This window comes from Meriones unguiculatus, chromosome 4 (genome assembly GCF_030254825.1).
Source record: "Meriones unguiculatus strain TT.TT164.6M chromosome 4, Bangor_MerUng_6.1, whole genome shotgun sequence".
Lineage (NCBI taxonomy): Eukaryota > Metazoa > Chordata > Mammalia > Rodentia > Muridae > Meriones > Meriones unguiculatus.
Genome location: NC_083352.1, coordinates 126,763,476 through 126,779,336, shown reverse-complemented (window position 1 = coordinate 126,779,336; position 15,861 = coordinate 126,763,476). Strand labels below are relative to the sequence as shown.

Genomic DNA, 15,861 nt, shown 5'->3' with positions numbered 1-15,861 from the left:
AGTTTGGTTCCCAGAACTCATATCTAATGCCTCACAGCTGCCTGTAATTCCAGCTCTAGGGATCCTATGTCCTCTTCTGGCCTCCTTGGATTCCCCATACACGTACATGAACATGCACACACAGAGGTACACTAATTGTTTTTAAAGCAGGGGCTGGAGAGATGTCTCAGTGGTTAAAACACTTTCTGCTCTTGCAGAGGAGCCAGGTTTAGTTCCCAGCGCCCAAATGGTGACTCATAACCATCTCTAACTCCAGGTCCAGGGGATCTGACATCTTCTTCTGACCGTTAAGGATACCAGGTGATGCACATATGTGCACCTGCAGGCAAAACACTATACACATAAAAGAAATAACTCTTTAAAAATTGAAAATAAATCCTTTGTAAAGGGAAAGTGATGAAGCAATCAACCACAACAGTGCTGATGAGCATCACTTATTGTTGAGGGATTTTGTTTTGCTTATTTTGGGGTTTTGTGAGGCTCAGCCCAGGCTTCTCTTGAACCAAGGATGACCTAGAACTCTTGATTCCCATGTCTCTACTTCCCAGCCGGCTAATGAGGCTGACATGAGCTTGTTAACCCAAAAGACATGAATTTGAAGATGGTTATGATGATCATGATGTGGGTGAAAATGACTAAGACAAGCAAGATGTGGCACTGCAGGCCTGTAACCCCAGCATAGAAGTGGAGGCAGGAGGACCAGGACCTCAAGGCTAGCTTCCTTCCACTACACACCAAGGCTGAGAATGGCCTGGGCAAGAGCTCGAAATAAAACGACCCAGAAAACAGGGGCTAGCTGACTCAGTGGATAAATGCTTGCCACACAGCATGGGGACCTGAGGGCAGACCCCGGAGCCCATGGAGAGTGGGAGTGCAACATGGAGCATCTGTACTCCAGGCACCCCTGCCAGGAATCCCTGGGAGCCAATGGGCCTTCAGCTAGCCTGGCCTGTGCAGTGGCAGGCCACACAGAAACCCTCCCTTAAACAAGGTGGAAGGTGAGGGCAGACATCCAAAACACCACCTGACTGCTGTGGCATGGTACATGCACAAGGGCACACACACATACATACACACATCACACACCACATAACAACAACAAATAATAATAATAATAATAACAATAATAAATAAATAAAAGTCCAGAAAACAAAAATGTTGTTGTGGGGCCAGAGAAATGTGTCTGAGTGTAAAAAGCACTTGCAACCAAGTCTGATGACCTGAGTTTAATGCCTGAAACTCACATACTGGAAATAAAGAACAGACTCCTGCACGCTGTCCGCTGACTGCTACATGCATGTTATGGCACACGTGCACTCATATAAGCGTGCACACACACACAAACACACACAAAACTAATAAATAAAATGCAGTTTGTTCTACCGTATGCAAAAGCGCACACCTTATTTTATATTCTCTTCCCTTCGAGCCCATGCTCAAAGTGAGTCCTCTGATGAGGTCTCATCCACTCAAAGTAAACAGAAAAGATGGCGCTGGACTGAGGATGGCCACTACTCCTTTTTATTCCTCTCCCTTTCCATGGAGAGAGCGTTTTCCTTCCCATGAGAGCCTGGTTTGGCTTCATGAATGCTTCAGCTAGCATAACATGGCAGAGTTCATTTGTGCCAGCTCTGAACTTGCATTTATAGGGGCAGTTTCCTCCCTGGCGCCTCTTGAACCACTCATGTGTGAGACGCTTCCCGCTGCCTCTTTGTCCCCAGTCCCCATGCTAAGGAGCCAGGTCACGTGGCGAGGCCTCATGTGGACATGCCCCAGTTGACAGCCTAGACTCCGAGCTCCCAGCTGGTACCAGCTTCTGCACTGGGCGGTGTCATGTGAATAAGCATCTTAGACATCCCAGCCCTCACATGACCATCCAACCAAGTCCTGAAAACACACAGAGTCTTGGCAGAGAATAAAACGGGTTTGTCTCCAGCTACCGGGTTGTGAGAGCGTTTGTTAGAGAACAGCGGAAATATAAAGCCAGACAGGCATGGTGGCTCAGACCTGTAACCCCAGCATTGAGGAAGCTAAGGCAGGAGAATTTGTTTAAGTAAGACCCTGTCTCAAGAAAAGAAAGAAGAAGGAGAAGAAGCGTCATCAAAAAAGCTTCAGGCAAAGCTAAAGATATTGCCCTATAAATGGGTACAAACACACGTAAAAGGTTTTCTTTGTCTGAAGCAAAACACTGTAGGGCTCAAATCGAAGTAAAAGGTTGGATTTTTAAAGATTTTGAGAGAGAGAGAGAGAGAGAGAGAGAAAAAAAAAGCCTGTAAAATTTCTGAGATGGATCAAACGATGCAGGGCCACGATGCCATCGGCCACGTGGCTGTGCCAACGCCTGGCCCTCCTGACAGCTGCTATTAGGCTGAAGTCTGCGGTGAGAGAGCAAAAACCTAAAGCAGATAAGCACTGAAAAGGGTAAACAGGCACAGTGTGTGTCGGCGGCTACTCTGGAAGCTGGGTGGAGAGATGACTGGAATCCAGGGATTACAGGCCAGCCTGTCCATACCACGACAGCAACACCCAAAAAGTATCGCAGGCATGTCTGTTGGTGTGTTTGATTTTTGCTCCTGGGAATAGAACCCAAGGCTTTGCAAATGTTATGGAATCTAGGCCCTGCCCTGCTCCCTTGGTTACGGTTTTAGTATATGAGACCAACATGGTTTCAATAAGAAACCAAAGTAGCCGGCAGTGGTTATCACACACCTTTAATCCCAGCACTAAGGAGGCAAAGGCAGGCAGATCTCTGAATTTGAGGCCAGCCTGGTCTACAGAGTAAGTTCCAGGACAGCCAGGGCTACACTGAGAAATCCTGTCTCGAAAAACCAAAAGAAAAGAAAAAAAGAAAGTGAAGTTGGGGGGTGTGAGATGGTTCAGGGGGTAGAGGCCCCTACTGCCAAGCATGACGACTGGAGTATAGTCCCTGGAGCCCATATGGTGAAAGGAGAGACTCTTCCTCAATCTGTCCTTGATCTCCACACATGCGCCATGGCATGTCTGTACCCACACGTAAATAAATAGAATTAATTAGTTAGGCTAGAAAGAAAACTAAGTTTTTAGAGAACCAGACTGCCAGAGTAATCACAGCACGGACTATAAAGCCCAAGAAGTTGGTTTATAGAAGTTCAGGAGACCTCTTAAGGAACAGAGCATGTGTGAGAAAAGCCTTCTATATGTAATCTTGGGAAACGCATGTATGTTATGTAAATGGTCTAAAAAGGGTCAAGGGTCATATGACCCACAGCTTCTGTGTTTTGGTTTTTTTCTCATATCCTGTACTGTTGTTTTTTTTTCCACAAACCTTAATAAAATTGTCCTTGGGATGTCTTTTGAGTCTTTTTTAAAAATAATTTATTTAATTTTATTTTATGTGTATTAGTGTGAGAGTGTCTGATCCCTTGGAATTGGTGTTACAGACAGTTGTGAGCTGCCATGTGGGTGCTGGGAATTGAACCTGGGTCTTTTGGAGAGCAGACAGTGCTCTTTACTACTGAGCCATCTCTCCAGCCCCTTGAGTCTGTTTTAAATTTATTTTACTGGCTAGGTGTGATGATGAATGCCTTTAATCCAAGCCCTTGGGAGGCAGAGGCGAGCAGATCTCTGAGTGCAAGGCCACCCTGGTCTATAGAGTGAGTTCCAGGACCATAGAACTACGTAGAAAGACCCCATCTTGTTTGTATATGTGTGGGTTAGCATGTGCATGGACATGCATGGTGGTCAGTGGACAACAAAGTCAGTTCTTCTTTTTCCACCCCATGTGGAGGTCCCAGGGGTGAAACTTGGGTCTTTAGGCTTGGTAGCGAGTGCCTTCATCAGCTGAGCACCTCATCAGCCTGGAACATTTATAAAAGTACTCATTCTCCCTTGCACATGATTTGCGAATGTGCGTATGTTCCATGGCATGTGGAGGTCAGAGGCCTTCTCAGGAGGCATCTCTGGCACTGTAACAGGACTGGGGATGTGGCTCGGTTGGTAGAGGGCCTATCTGGTATACACGATGCTCTGGGTTCCCTCCCTATTAACACATGAACTAGGCATGATAACACATGCCTTTCATTCCATCATTCCGTAAGTAAAAGTAGGAGGGTCAGAAGTTCAAGGTCATTCTCAGCTACATATCAAGTTTGAGGCTAGCCTGGAGTACATGGGACTGTCTGAAATGAACAAACAATGAAAGACCAAAGAAACATATTAAAAAAAAACCAAACAAAAACTGTGGTGAGACCACTTGTTTGAATTGTTGGCAACAGTGACAATGGAACTGACACGATGGGAAAACAACATGGTGAGCCAGGCCTATTAGCCCAGGCTGCATTCCCAGACACATCGGAGGCTAATGCAAGAGGATCAAAAGTCCAGCCTGGGCTACTCAGTGACATCCTATTCTTGTCTTAAAGCCTTGCCATCATTTTTATTATACTGACTTATGTACTGACTTTGTGTGCCCATGGACCATGATGTGCATGGAGGTCAGAGGACAACTTTCAGGAGTTAGTTTTATATTTCTGTTCTATCTATCTATCTATCTATCTATCTATCTATCTATCTATCTATCTATCTATCTATCTAATTTATAAAACAGGGTATCATGAGCCAGAGAGGTGGCTCAGCAGATAAAGGCCCTTGTCATGAAAGCCTGATGCCCTGACTTACATCCTTAGAACCCAGGTAAAGGTGGCAAGAGAGAGAGAAGAGCCCACAAGTTTCCTCTACCTCCACATGCATGACATGGCATGAGGACGCACATACATCATACATACAGACACATACAAAAATAATGAGTCATGTGCACACAACAATAATAGTCAGTTGCACACATACAAAAGAAAAAGCGGCCTGGCTGTTGGAGCCTGGCTGCAGTGTTAGCGTGTGAATGGAATCCCCGAAATCATGAGGCTGAGGCAAGAGGGCAGAAAGGAAGAGAGCTATACAGGGGGCCAGCTTGTGTGGTGAAATGCTGGCATGAATAGTTCTGGAAGCTGTGCAAAATAATAATAATAATAATAATAATAATAATAATAATAAACAAAATAAAATTTTAAAAAAGGCTGCATTTAATGCCACTGAGTTGTACTGAAAGATGGGTACAATGTTAATTTTTGTTGCATGCATTTTCACCAAATTCATAAGAGTTATTGGTGCTTAAAAATGACCCTAGGACCTGGGTGCTGTGGCACGCCTGTAACCTCAGCACTTGGGGAGGCAGAGGCAGGTGGATTTCTGTGAGTTCAAGGCCAGTCTAGTCTCCAAAGAGTCTAGGACAGCCAAGGCTACACAGAGAAACCCTGTCTCGGATTTGTCTGCAGGTAGGAGGTAAATGAAAAAAATCTTACTCCCCACAATTGCTCATTGCCTTCCAGGGGTATCTCAGTTGTTTTCTGCTCTGTAGAGCTATTTGCTTCCCTAGGCAGTTTGGGCTCACTTCAGCCCGAGGCACGCCACAGTAGAATGAGACACACAGTAGCTGGAGATTTGGGTCTCTTATCTACTTTGGCTTTCTTCACTCACCCTGATTGATATGTATCTCCATCTAAAATGGTAGTAGCCTGTCTGCTACTGGACAGTACCACCTTTATTGATTCAGTGTGTGCAAGCTCTGCGAGGCAGGGACTTCTTCACTGATGAATCTTCTGTCCTTGAGGCAGTGCCTGCTAAGCCGGATGGCAGTGACATAAGCCTTTGATCCCATCATTCGGGAGGGCAGAGGCAGGTGGGTCTCTGAGTTCGAGGCCAGCCTGCTCTACAAAGCGAGTTGGGATCAAAGGTGTGCACCACCACTACCCAGATTAAAAAAAAAAAAAAGTGCCTTAATAATAAAAAAGAAATAGAGCAAGAGCTTGTCGCGGTATGAGCAAATCTGTCAGTTTACTCTAACACATACGATAGAAGAGAGAAAGCCCACAGGAGCAGGTGGCAGATAGGCACAATCTGCGATGAAAGCCAGAGAGGCCAGGTGGCTCTTTTAAGTGACACAGCAAACGCTGCGCTGACCTCCAGCCCAAGCCTTTCTCCATTCTGTCGTATCCTGGTCTCTACAGACTCCCTTGGCTTTAGGGTTTTTGGAGCAGAAAGAAAAGAACTTGACATTTAGTTAAAAGGAGGCCAGAAACAGCTGAGGGCCAGAAACCTCTAAGGTTGCTAAGAAACCTCTAAGGATGGTGAGAGGATTGGCGTTCACAGCTAGCCAAGCTGGAAGAAGCTGGAGGGCCAGGTTTGTCTGCAAACCCCCACCCCCATCCCCCCTTTAAAGACTCCTAGAGTGTCAGGCTGAGTATATTCTTACAAGACTTCCGGTCCAACCACCCAAGTGCACAGCTAAGGAAACTCATGTCTCCAACATCCTTAACAACAGTGGCAAATGGCATGGCGGTGCCATCACCAGGGAGTGGCCAGGTGTGGCTGAGGCAGTTTGAAAATAGAGCTAATGACTGAAGATGAGTCTACAAGAGCGAAGGAAGCAAGTGCAAAAAGGCCTTGAACCAATGCCAAGAACTGGGGCCTGGGAAAGTCTGTTTTCCAAAGGCCCCTGCACTGCAGTGTGGAGACCCCTGATAAAATCCAAATACCTCAAGACCCTTCCTGCCTCTGTCAGTCAGTCACCTGCCTCACACTCCCTCCTTCCTAGTCATTTCTCTGGGCCAGCCATTCCTGTCGGGCTGCCCCCCTTTGTTTTCATCCGGACTGTTTTCTTCTGTGCATGACTCTGCCTTCCCATACTGCTCCAGTCGCTGCTTCTTAGCGAATTGCCTGAAACCTTAGTGTGAATAGGTTTTTAACTGGCTGAATTCGGGTAGGACAAAGCAGAGTGGCTTCACCCATCCACATGATGGCTGAGATTTCAGAGCTCTCAATAGCTGTCAGCGACAAAAACGACTGACTCTAGGCTGGAGTTGTCCTCGAGTTTCTGCACTTGTACATCCAGTATCAGGCCTCAATCATAATGGTCTCTTTTTTGCTTCGTCATGTTGACAGCCTCAGTGTTAGTCTTTCAACATGTTGATTGCGAACGAAACCCTGCTACATCCTGGTCCTTACAAAGGACAGCCTAGACTGACGAGGAAGTTCAAGGAAGGATGTCAGAACCTGTAGTCATTCTCTGAAAGTACCACATTCAGGTCACAGGGTTAAGGGACCTGATCACGCCCTATCCTGAATCTGCAGGCCACTGACTCAGTTACTGTCGTCAAAGTATTTTCGGCCTGGGTTTACGCTTTTCTCTTCAGCTCAGGGAGGACCATGCATGCATGTGTGTCTTTTTCACTTTTGCATACCTAGGAATGAAGATACGCCTGGCTAGAGCACACTGTTAGGAAACATGGAGGCTAGGGGCAGACTTTGGCTGCCGGACTGCTCGCCTAGCGTCCTTGAAGTCTTCAGTCCAAGCCTCGGCAAGTACCTAAACCGAGCATGGTAGTCCACACCTACAGTCCCAACCCTCAGGAGGGCTGCCTGGGCTAGAGACCAACCCTGTGTCCCAAAAGCCAAAGGGGACCTGTGTGCCATGGCACATGCCTTTAACCCACACACTCTGGAGACAGAAGCAGTCAGATCTCCTGAGTCTGAGGCCAGCCTGGTCTGCACAGTGAGTTAGCCGGGGCTATAACAGCCTATCTCAAAATAAATAAATAAATAAATAAATAAATAAATAAATAAATAAAAGGGTGGGGGAATCAAGGCAGCTCAAAGGGGACAATGAATCCAGAAATGCCATGGACACTTGAGGTCAGTTCCTTGGAGACCTGACCTTGACCTCCACCTACCAAACCTTTGTACTCCTCACTCATTAGATGTCCCCAGACTCACTCTGAGCACCAGTCTTACCTCTCTTCAGACCAGCATCTGAAATGGAAGAGGTCTCTCTTCTAGTCCTAACCCCACCACCCTCAGTGTGGGATACCAAGGTCTGCGGGTGGAGAGGACTAGCCAAGCCGCCCAGTGCCGCTCCAGATCACGTTAAACACGCTCAAGCTCAACCAGGCTCACCTTTTGTATGCCTCGACCCAGGAAGGGCTGGCGACTAGCTGCTACAGCCTCAGGGCTGGAGTGGAGAGTCTAGTGAAGGTGATGGCATTCCCTTTGTCACCTTTTAAACCTCCCCAGTAGACGGCTTTTCCAGAAGCAGACACCAAGACTGAGTTTGGGTGTAAGATGTTTATTAGGATCAACACCTGTGGAGAAAAGAGGCAAGAAACTGCAGGGGGCCTGACAAAGCCTGCCCCATAGGCACTCAAACAGCCTAGCTTAGACACTGGGCAGCCCTATGAGGGAGAAGGGTGTGGCCTTGGGCAAGCTCATGTCTGTCAAGGGCTGACCTTGCAGGAGGCCACTCACTGCCCCAGTATCCCATGGCCTAGGAAGCCCTTCCTTGAACTAACTTCTGTTTAGCACATACCCTGCCCTCCCTTTCTAAATGCTACTACCTCTTCATGATTTCTCCCGTTTGCTTCCAATCAGAAGCAGAAAAGATGCCCTGATGAGACCCACATCCAATCTTGACTTACAGGGAAAATGGCCTTTTCCTGAGCATTGGCAGACAAAGCTTCAGGGGAAAGGTACAGAGGACCTCGGAAGAACAGCTAGAACCTCCTGAGAAGCCTCATAGCCTGCTGCCGCTGGTAACGCCTACACTGAGGCCCATGTATGCTGGGACCTTGGCCCACGCTCTTGTGAAAGCCCACTGGACGACACATTCGTGGGACAGCTCAGGGCACTTTTCGCTCTGGCTGTTTGGTGGGGACTCTAAGATGACTCTCCATGCTCCCCCAGCCTCCTACTCTGGAAATGAAGCAGCACGATTTATGGAGCATGCCACATTAAATGCCGCTGACCTCGAGCATGGTTCCACTCTGAAAACACCATTGTGAACCTCACAAGACACATGTCCAGCAGAGCTGCCGAGGAGCTGGGCCCTGAGCACACTCTCCCAGCCTTGCTTCCTAATCCTCATTAAACAGCAAAACTGACCCCTTTGGTCAGTCCTGCCCGCACACCTTTCACCTGACCTACAAAAACTTAAGTATTTGCATGGGCTTATATTTTGCAACTGCAAGGACTTGTTTCCTGCATCTTGGAAAAAGAAAAAAAAAAAAAAAAAAAGATGTGGCTATTTGGCTCCAGTGGGCTGTCACCCTTCCACTGCTGCTGACACCAGCGTCCACCCGTCCTCCCACTTACGCCTGCCTGGCCACTGTCAAAGCCAGTTTGCCATCTTTAATGAAGGCAGCGGTTCCTGAGCTAGAGGGTAGAGAGGCCTAGAGAGACATCCAGCTCTCCCTGCCCATACTCTAGGCACTTGAAGCTGGCCAGGGGTGAGAAGCACACACATGCAGAACCACAGGGCGAGGTCGGGGCAAATACACTTTATTCAGTCCTGGCATGAGACTGGCGAGTCCTGCTGTGGGTGCCAGCGCCCCAGAGGAGGGATCCCCTCCTCTCCGCTACGAGACTAGTTCTCCAAAGACCACAGACAGTGACATTTCTTCACTCACATGACGGATTCCGTTTTTTTTTTTTCATTGTCTTTTTTGTTACTTGTTTTCTTAAAAAAAAAGGAAAAAGAAAGAAAGAAAAAAAAAAAGAAAACTGGAGGAGAAAGAGAGAGAGAGAGAGAGAGCGCAAGAAAGGCCCAGAGCCGGAGCACCAAGCTTAAAGGAGGCAGCTGGTGGCGTTGTCAGCGAAGGGAACGCATGGGGCAGAGACCTGCCGAGACCCAGGGCAGGGGCCCAGGAGGACTCTGGGACCGTTGGTTCCTGAGATTTGTGTGTGTGTGAATGAGTGTGTGTGAACGACCCAGAGGGTGAACACACGCCGGTGAGATACAGGTAGTGAGGGCAGAGGGAGGATGAGGAGGCCGGAGGGGCGGGGCTCGAGCGGGAGACCAGTGGAGCGGACTTGGCACCCGGGCAGGGCTCTGGAGGGCAACCTAATCTCAACACAGCTTCCTCCTAACTACAGCAGTGCCATCTCCACTCCCCGCAAGGGCAGACCGGGTGCAGGGCACCGCGTCCGCTGGCTCAGCCACCATCCCTGGCCGCCCTGGCCTGGCCTCCCAAGCCACTGGTTAGACTCGGGCCTCATTCCTGCCACCCCTGTCTGCTGGTATGCCTGTCCTAAACCCTAGCAACAACGTGCTTGAGTTTCTCCCACTGAATACTGCAGCTGTGGCTGTTGAGACTGGATTAGAGTGACTGGAAAGGGCGATGGACTTAGGGAGGAGCCCAGGCAGAGAGGATGCCCTGAGCTGATAGGGCGCTTCCCGAGGAGGGGGGTTGAGGGGGCAGCAGGAACTCTGTCCCCAGACTGGTAGGTGTCTTGGTTCTGAGTTCTCTTGGACAATACCATCTTGGTGGATTTCCAGACAAAGACGGAATTCCAAATTCCCACTTGGGGAAAGGAAGTTTCCGGCGACCAAGATGGGCTGTAAAGGCAGTCACGCGGTGGAGGGTGGTGGTGGGCGTGGGTGACCCCATCATAGAAAAGGGGTTGACACTTGCAGAGTTTAGGGCTAGCTAGTTTCTATCTCTCCCTTTGAGTGCGCTTCCCATTAAGGCAGTGACGCCCCGTTGGGTTGAGAGGAAGCCACAGGCTCCGGGATCAAAGGATTTCTTAGATCACTCTATAATCGCCCCCTCCCTTTCGGAGTTGGCGACCGAGGCCTGCAGCTCAACTGGGACCGGCCCCTCCAAGAAGCATCAAGCATGCGCAAGAAGGGGATGGTTCAAGCTGAGGGGTGGGGCCTCGAGATCCAGGGGGAAAGGGATGGCGCCCTTCCCCCAAGAAGAGGAGGGGACTAGGAGAAGCGCCGGACAGCCAGACTGCAGCGCCCCCCTAACCACCAAGGCAGACCCGGGTGAGGGCGGAGGGATTCTGGAGCAAAGGGGCGTGCCGTCCGGCCACGAGGAGGGGCGTGTGCAAAGTGGGGGGGAGGGGTTCAGGTATGTAGGAGGAACAGGAGGTGTATCCGAGGGGGGGGCTGGCTGCTGGTGGCTACGCGGGACAGGACTGGATGGGGAGGGGCTTAGATGTCAGGGAGAAGGTGGGGGTTGGGCTGCCTTGGGGTGTGTCTGCGGGGGAGGGGTATGTCTGGATCTGTGGGGGGGGATGGGCACGACTAGGAGGGGGGAGGCTGCGCGGGAGATGGGGTGCCAGCCTCGGCCTCCGAGGGGCCCCAATACCTGATTCCTGTATGTAAACAGCTGGTTTGGGGGCGTGCGCGCCCCGCTGACGGTGGGCTCAGTAGGTGAAAACCAGGTCGGCGATACTAGACGGGCGCCAGTCCCCTGCGATCATCTCGGTAACCTCAGGGGTGCAGTAGTCCGGGAATTCGAAGTGGGATGTGCCCGAAGGGGGCAGCAGGTCCGGGTCGCGGTCCAGGGCGCTGCAGTCCAAGCCGGCGGGGCCGGGGGGCATCCTGGACAGAAAGCCCAGCGGCTCTTCCCCCGACGCCACCGTCTCCTCTTCGCCCTCCTCGGCTGTAGCCGCCTCCTCCTCCTCTTCCTCGGGCTCCTCGTCCTCCGACAGCGTCGGGGAGGCGGCGTTGGCGGCCGCCCCCTCGCCGGATGGCCCCTGCGCGCGCTCTGCGGGTCCGCGGGCGGCGCGCCCCGCCGGGACCATCCTCCACAGCTCGCGCCCGGGGGTCTCCAGCAGGCGTACTTCCAGCAGCTCCTCCTCTTCGTCCTCGTCGTCGTCCTCCGGCGCCGCCGCGCCGCCCCCCAGAGGCCCTCCCGTCGCTCGGCGGCCCCCGCGGCCCGGCAGCTGTGGCCCGGCTTTCAGCCGGCTGCCGCCACCGCCGCCTCCGGGGGGGCGGGGCCGCGCCTTGGCGGGCGCCCCCTTGCTCTTCTTGCGAGGCCGGTACTTGTAGTCCGGGTAGTCCGCCATGTGCTTGAGGCGCAGCCGCTCCGCCTCCCGCACGAACGGGATCTTCTCCGAGTCCTGCAGCAGCTGCCAGCGGCGGCCCAGGCGCTTGGAGATCTCAGCGTTGTGCATGTCGGGCCACTGGTCCATGATCTTTCGCCGCTCGTGCTGCGACCACACCATGAACGCGTTCATCGGCCGCTTGATGTGGCCGCTCGGGGTCTTGCACCAGCCGGGCTCGCGCGCCCCCTCGCCGGCCGGCCCGGGCCCCGGGGGCGGCGGCCCGCCGTCCCGCTTGGCCCGCGCGCCCCGCTGCTGCACCATCGCGCCGGGCCCGGGCCGCTAGACGCCGCCGGGGGCCGTCCGCATCCTCCGCGGCGGCGGTGGGGGAGGAGGCAGCGGCGACGGAGGGGCGGCCCCGCCCCGCGGCTCGGCCCGGCCCCCGCGAGCTGGGAGCGCGGCGCTCGGGCCGTCTGTGCGGGGGGGGGGGTCAGCGGCGCGGGCTCAGGCGGGCTCGGCGCGTCCCCGCCGCCCCGGGCCAGCAGAGCTCCGCCGCGCGCCGCGCATTGTTTTGCGGGGCGGAGAAGTCGAGCCTCGTGGGCCCCCGCGGGCTCCGGTCGCGGCCTGGCGCTCCTCCGCGGCCCTGCGCGCCGCCGCCGCCGCCGCCGCCGCCTTCCAGTGTCTTTCTCCCCGCGCGGCCCCGGAGGCGCGCGCGCTCCCCTCCCTCCCGCCGTCTGCGGGCCGCTGCGGCGCGCGCGGGGCCGCCCCGTGTAAACACCGAGGTGCCCGTTCGGGCAGCGGCCGGGCCACGCCTCGCGCTCGGTGCCGCGTCATCCGTTGCTGGGCAGAGAACTCGGCATTTGCATCTCCCAATCGCTGGCTGCCTGGGCGGGGCGGTCTCGCGCCTGGGATGTGGGGGGGAGACGGATGAGATCGGTTTCTTTTCTTAGGATGGGGGCCGAGCGAAGGGGGACTGCGGGACGTGGAGCGCTGCCCATCTGTCCCTCAAAGCTTTTCTTTCTCCGCCTTGCGTTTGCACGTTTAGTCAGTGACACCTGCCGCCAGGTAGGACTCCTTCCTCTTTCTGGGACACCGACGGACGGACGGCCAGGGGAGCCCTGCTGGAGGGACCGAGACTTGGAGAAGGCTTTTACGGGGACAGACTCACCTTGCGCCTGAAGCCCCTCCCTACTACACACTGGGTCCAGCCACGGGAAGGTTTAACCAATGCTCTGGGGCCCAATAATGGTTTTTACTTTTTGTTTTTAAAAATCTTCGGGGACACTGAGGAAATCCTCAAGGGCCTAGAACGCCCGCTTTCTAAAGACCAGCCGCACGACGCGCGCTGCCGCCCTAGGCGGTCCCAGCACGCTCCCCGGCGCACCGAGGGGCAGGGCCACCCTTCCCCGGGAGCGGTGCCGCCTTGTGCGTTTCTTGCACCCCGGGCGCGTCCTGGATCCAGCCCAGCGCGCGCTGCCAGTCCACTCGGGGCGGTTGGGCGCCTGGCCCCGCCCGGGGCGGAGCCTTCCCGGGGGCGTGGCCGAGCGGCCCGCAGGCGGCGCGTGGCGGGGAGGGGCCGCGCTCTCCGGGCTCACCACGTGTGAGCCAGTTGTAGCACCACCCGGCGCGTGCGGCCCTGGGGGGAGGTCACCTTCATGGCGCCGGGGCTTGGCGGTGGGAGGGGGCGTGGATGCCTCGCCCCTCTGTGCCCGAACTGGGAGGGGTCCAGTCAGTATCTGGAAAAGTGACATCCTCTTTAGTGTTGTGGGCATGGTTCCGGGTGGGCAGCGTAAGTGTAGACCTCACTCAACTCTGGGTGCGGCGAGGGCGGAGGTGCTGCTTCGGGGTGCGGGATGGTGATGGGGTGGGGCGATGGATGGAGAATCCCCCGTGGGTGGGGGCAGCTCTAAAAGGCACCGATGCTGGAAAGGCTCACGCTCTGCTCCTGCCAGGGTCCCTTCTCTTTATAGGAAGCTGGAAATCACTGCAGTTTAATCTCCCCAACTGGGGCTTGGGCGGTTCTTTGTTCCGTAGAGTCAGCCTGCCTTCGTTCACATCCCACCCCTCCGCTTGCTTATCTTCAAGTGCAGATAACGCAGTTTTTCTTTGGCTCGGTGGTCTTACGGATTAAGTGGGATAATGTACGTAAACACGGTCTGGACGCCTAGTAAAAAATACAAGTTATCTGGGATTAGATTTCTTAGTAGTAAACTTAGGTCACCAGCAGTTCACAGATCTCAACCTCATGAGAAAAATATTAGTGAGCTTTGGATGAATTTTTAAATTAGCACTTTTGCAATTTACTAGTCATAATGTTTAAAGTGGGGAGCCAGCGAGATAGCTTCTCAGTTACAGTCACTTGTCTAAGTTGATGTCCACAGCTCCCAGAGAACTGGACCCCTGCAAATTGCCCTGTGACGTGTGCCCTCGGTTCTCCTTCTCTGTCTGTCTCTCTCCCACTCAGACACAAAATAGGTTAATACCTTTTTCCTTTTCAGTTGCCCACTAGCCCATGTCTTTACTGTATCCAGACCCTCTGGCTCAGGTGTCTCCATTGGTAGGACCACCCCATTGAGTGATTTGAGTTTGAGCCACTGTTTGGTCCATTTCTGCCAAATGTCACCAAGGTGACAAAGTCCAGAAGGTGCTTCTGGGCCGGACCCTCCAACAATGCTCCCACCATCTGTTGGGACTTTCCCAGCCCCTTCCGAATCGCTCTCTGGTCGTCCAAAGCCGCACTGGCGTAGTAAGACCCAGCTACTACCAGAACGGCCTTTGTGTCCCACACATCCACCTGGTTGAATGCCACCTCCAGCATGAGGGACAAGGCTGGGTGGCTGTGGAAGAGGGGCCCAGAGTCGGTGAGGCAGAGGCATTCTCCAGACTTCGGGAGCCGGCCGGTGTTTTTCAGAGTCCTAGAGATTGCTAGCAGAGCTTCCTTTCTGCTGCTTTGAGCCTCTCTACAACCACGTTTTGACCCTGTGGCTGCGCTGCATACTAGGCCCTGTGACGGATGCTGCGGAGCTATAGATCAGCTGGCAGAATCTGGTCCTGGGTGCAGGGCAGGGAGGCAAACACAAATTCCGACTTCTCTACTACAGGTGCTAGGACGGAAAGGGCAGCATGGGACTTCCATGGAGAGAAATGTGATCACCCCCCCTCTTTTTCCCCTTCGAGATACATTTAAGCAGTATGTGAGCCTTTCTAAACTCCCCTAAAGGAGAGGACATTTAACATGCAACTGAATTAGAAGCCAGGGCTACTGAAGCACAGAACCGACTCCTGTTTTACTTTATTTCCTGGGTGGAATTGGCCACAGAAGCATGGCTGCGTGGAGATCCAAGAACAACTAATGGCCGTTGTTTCTCTCCTCCAGTCATGTGGGTCTTGGGGGTCCTCTCACTTGCTGGGGGCCCTTCTTAGAAAAGATTGAAAGTTTCAAGAATGAGTGTGCCTGGGACTGAAAGGATGCTAGAGCCTGGGTGCAGGCTCAGATCGCGCAGGATACAAGCGCTTCATAGATCCTTAGAAAGATGCAGCAGTTGAATGAAATGGCAGGTGGAACGGCTGGAGATGAATAAGGAGTGGGGATGAGGCACTGAAGGATTAGGGGATAGAATGTCCTCAAGACCAGAGTGTGGGAGTAGAATAAGGAATAGAATGAGTTTTTGTGTGCAGCTGGGGCTGGGGGGACAGTTTAGTAGTTAAACCTTAGACCCCAAATTATGGAGTTCCCAGGCAGAGAATTCCAGTTTTAGTTGTGGGGTACAATAATCAGAATTGTGTTTTAAGAAGATTAAGGATCATTTAATCCTTAATGAAGGAAAAAAAATTAAGACTTTTCAAATTTCTTTTTTAAATTCTGAGTATGCGTGGGTATGTGCATATGAATGCAAGGCCCCTGGAGGCAAGTCAGGTTGGCTCTAGTGAACTGCCTGACATGCTTGCTAAAAGCTGAATCCTTGGGTCCTCTACAAGACTGGCACATGTTCTCCACTGCTGAGC

At 52.9% G+C, this 15,861-nt stretch overlaps 1 protein-coding gene and 1 pseudogene across 1 annotated transcript; both read right to left on the bottom strand.

The window, feature by feature from the left end:
* Positions 1–8,139: 8,139 nt before the first annotated feature.
* On the bottom strand, positions 8,140–12,191 carry Sox12 (SRY-box transcription factor 12). The gene has a single exon (XM_021649273.2). It carries the CDS (start codon positions 12,178–12,180, stop codon positions 11,236–11,238), a length of 945 nt encoding a protein of 314 aa, XP_021504948.1. The 5' UTR covers positions 12,181–12,191; the 3' UTR covers positions 8,140–11,235.
* A 2,206-nt stretch (positions 12,192–14,397) lies between these two features.
* On the bottom strand, positions 14,398–14,674 carry LOC132653809 (ER membrane protein complex subunit 9-like; annotated as a pseudogene).
* Between the last annotated feature and the right edge of the window lie 1,187 nt (positions 14,675–15,861).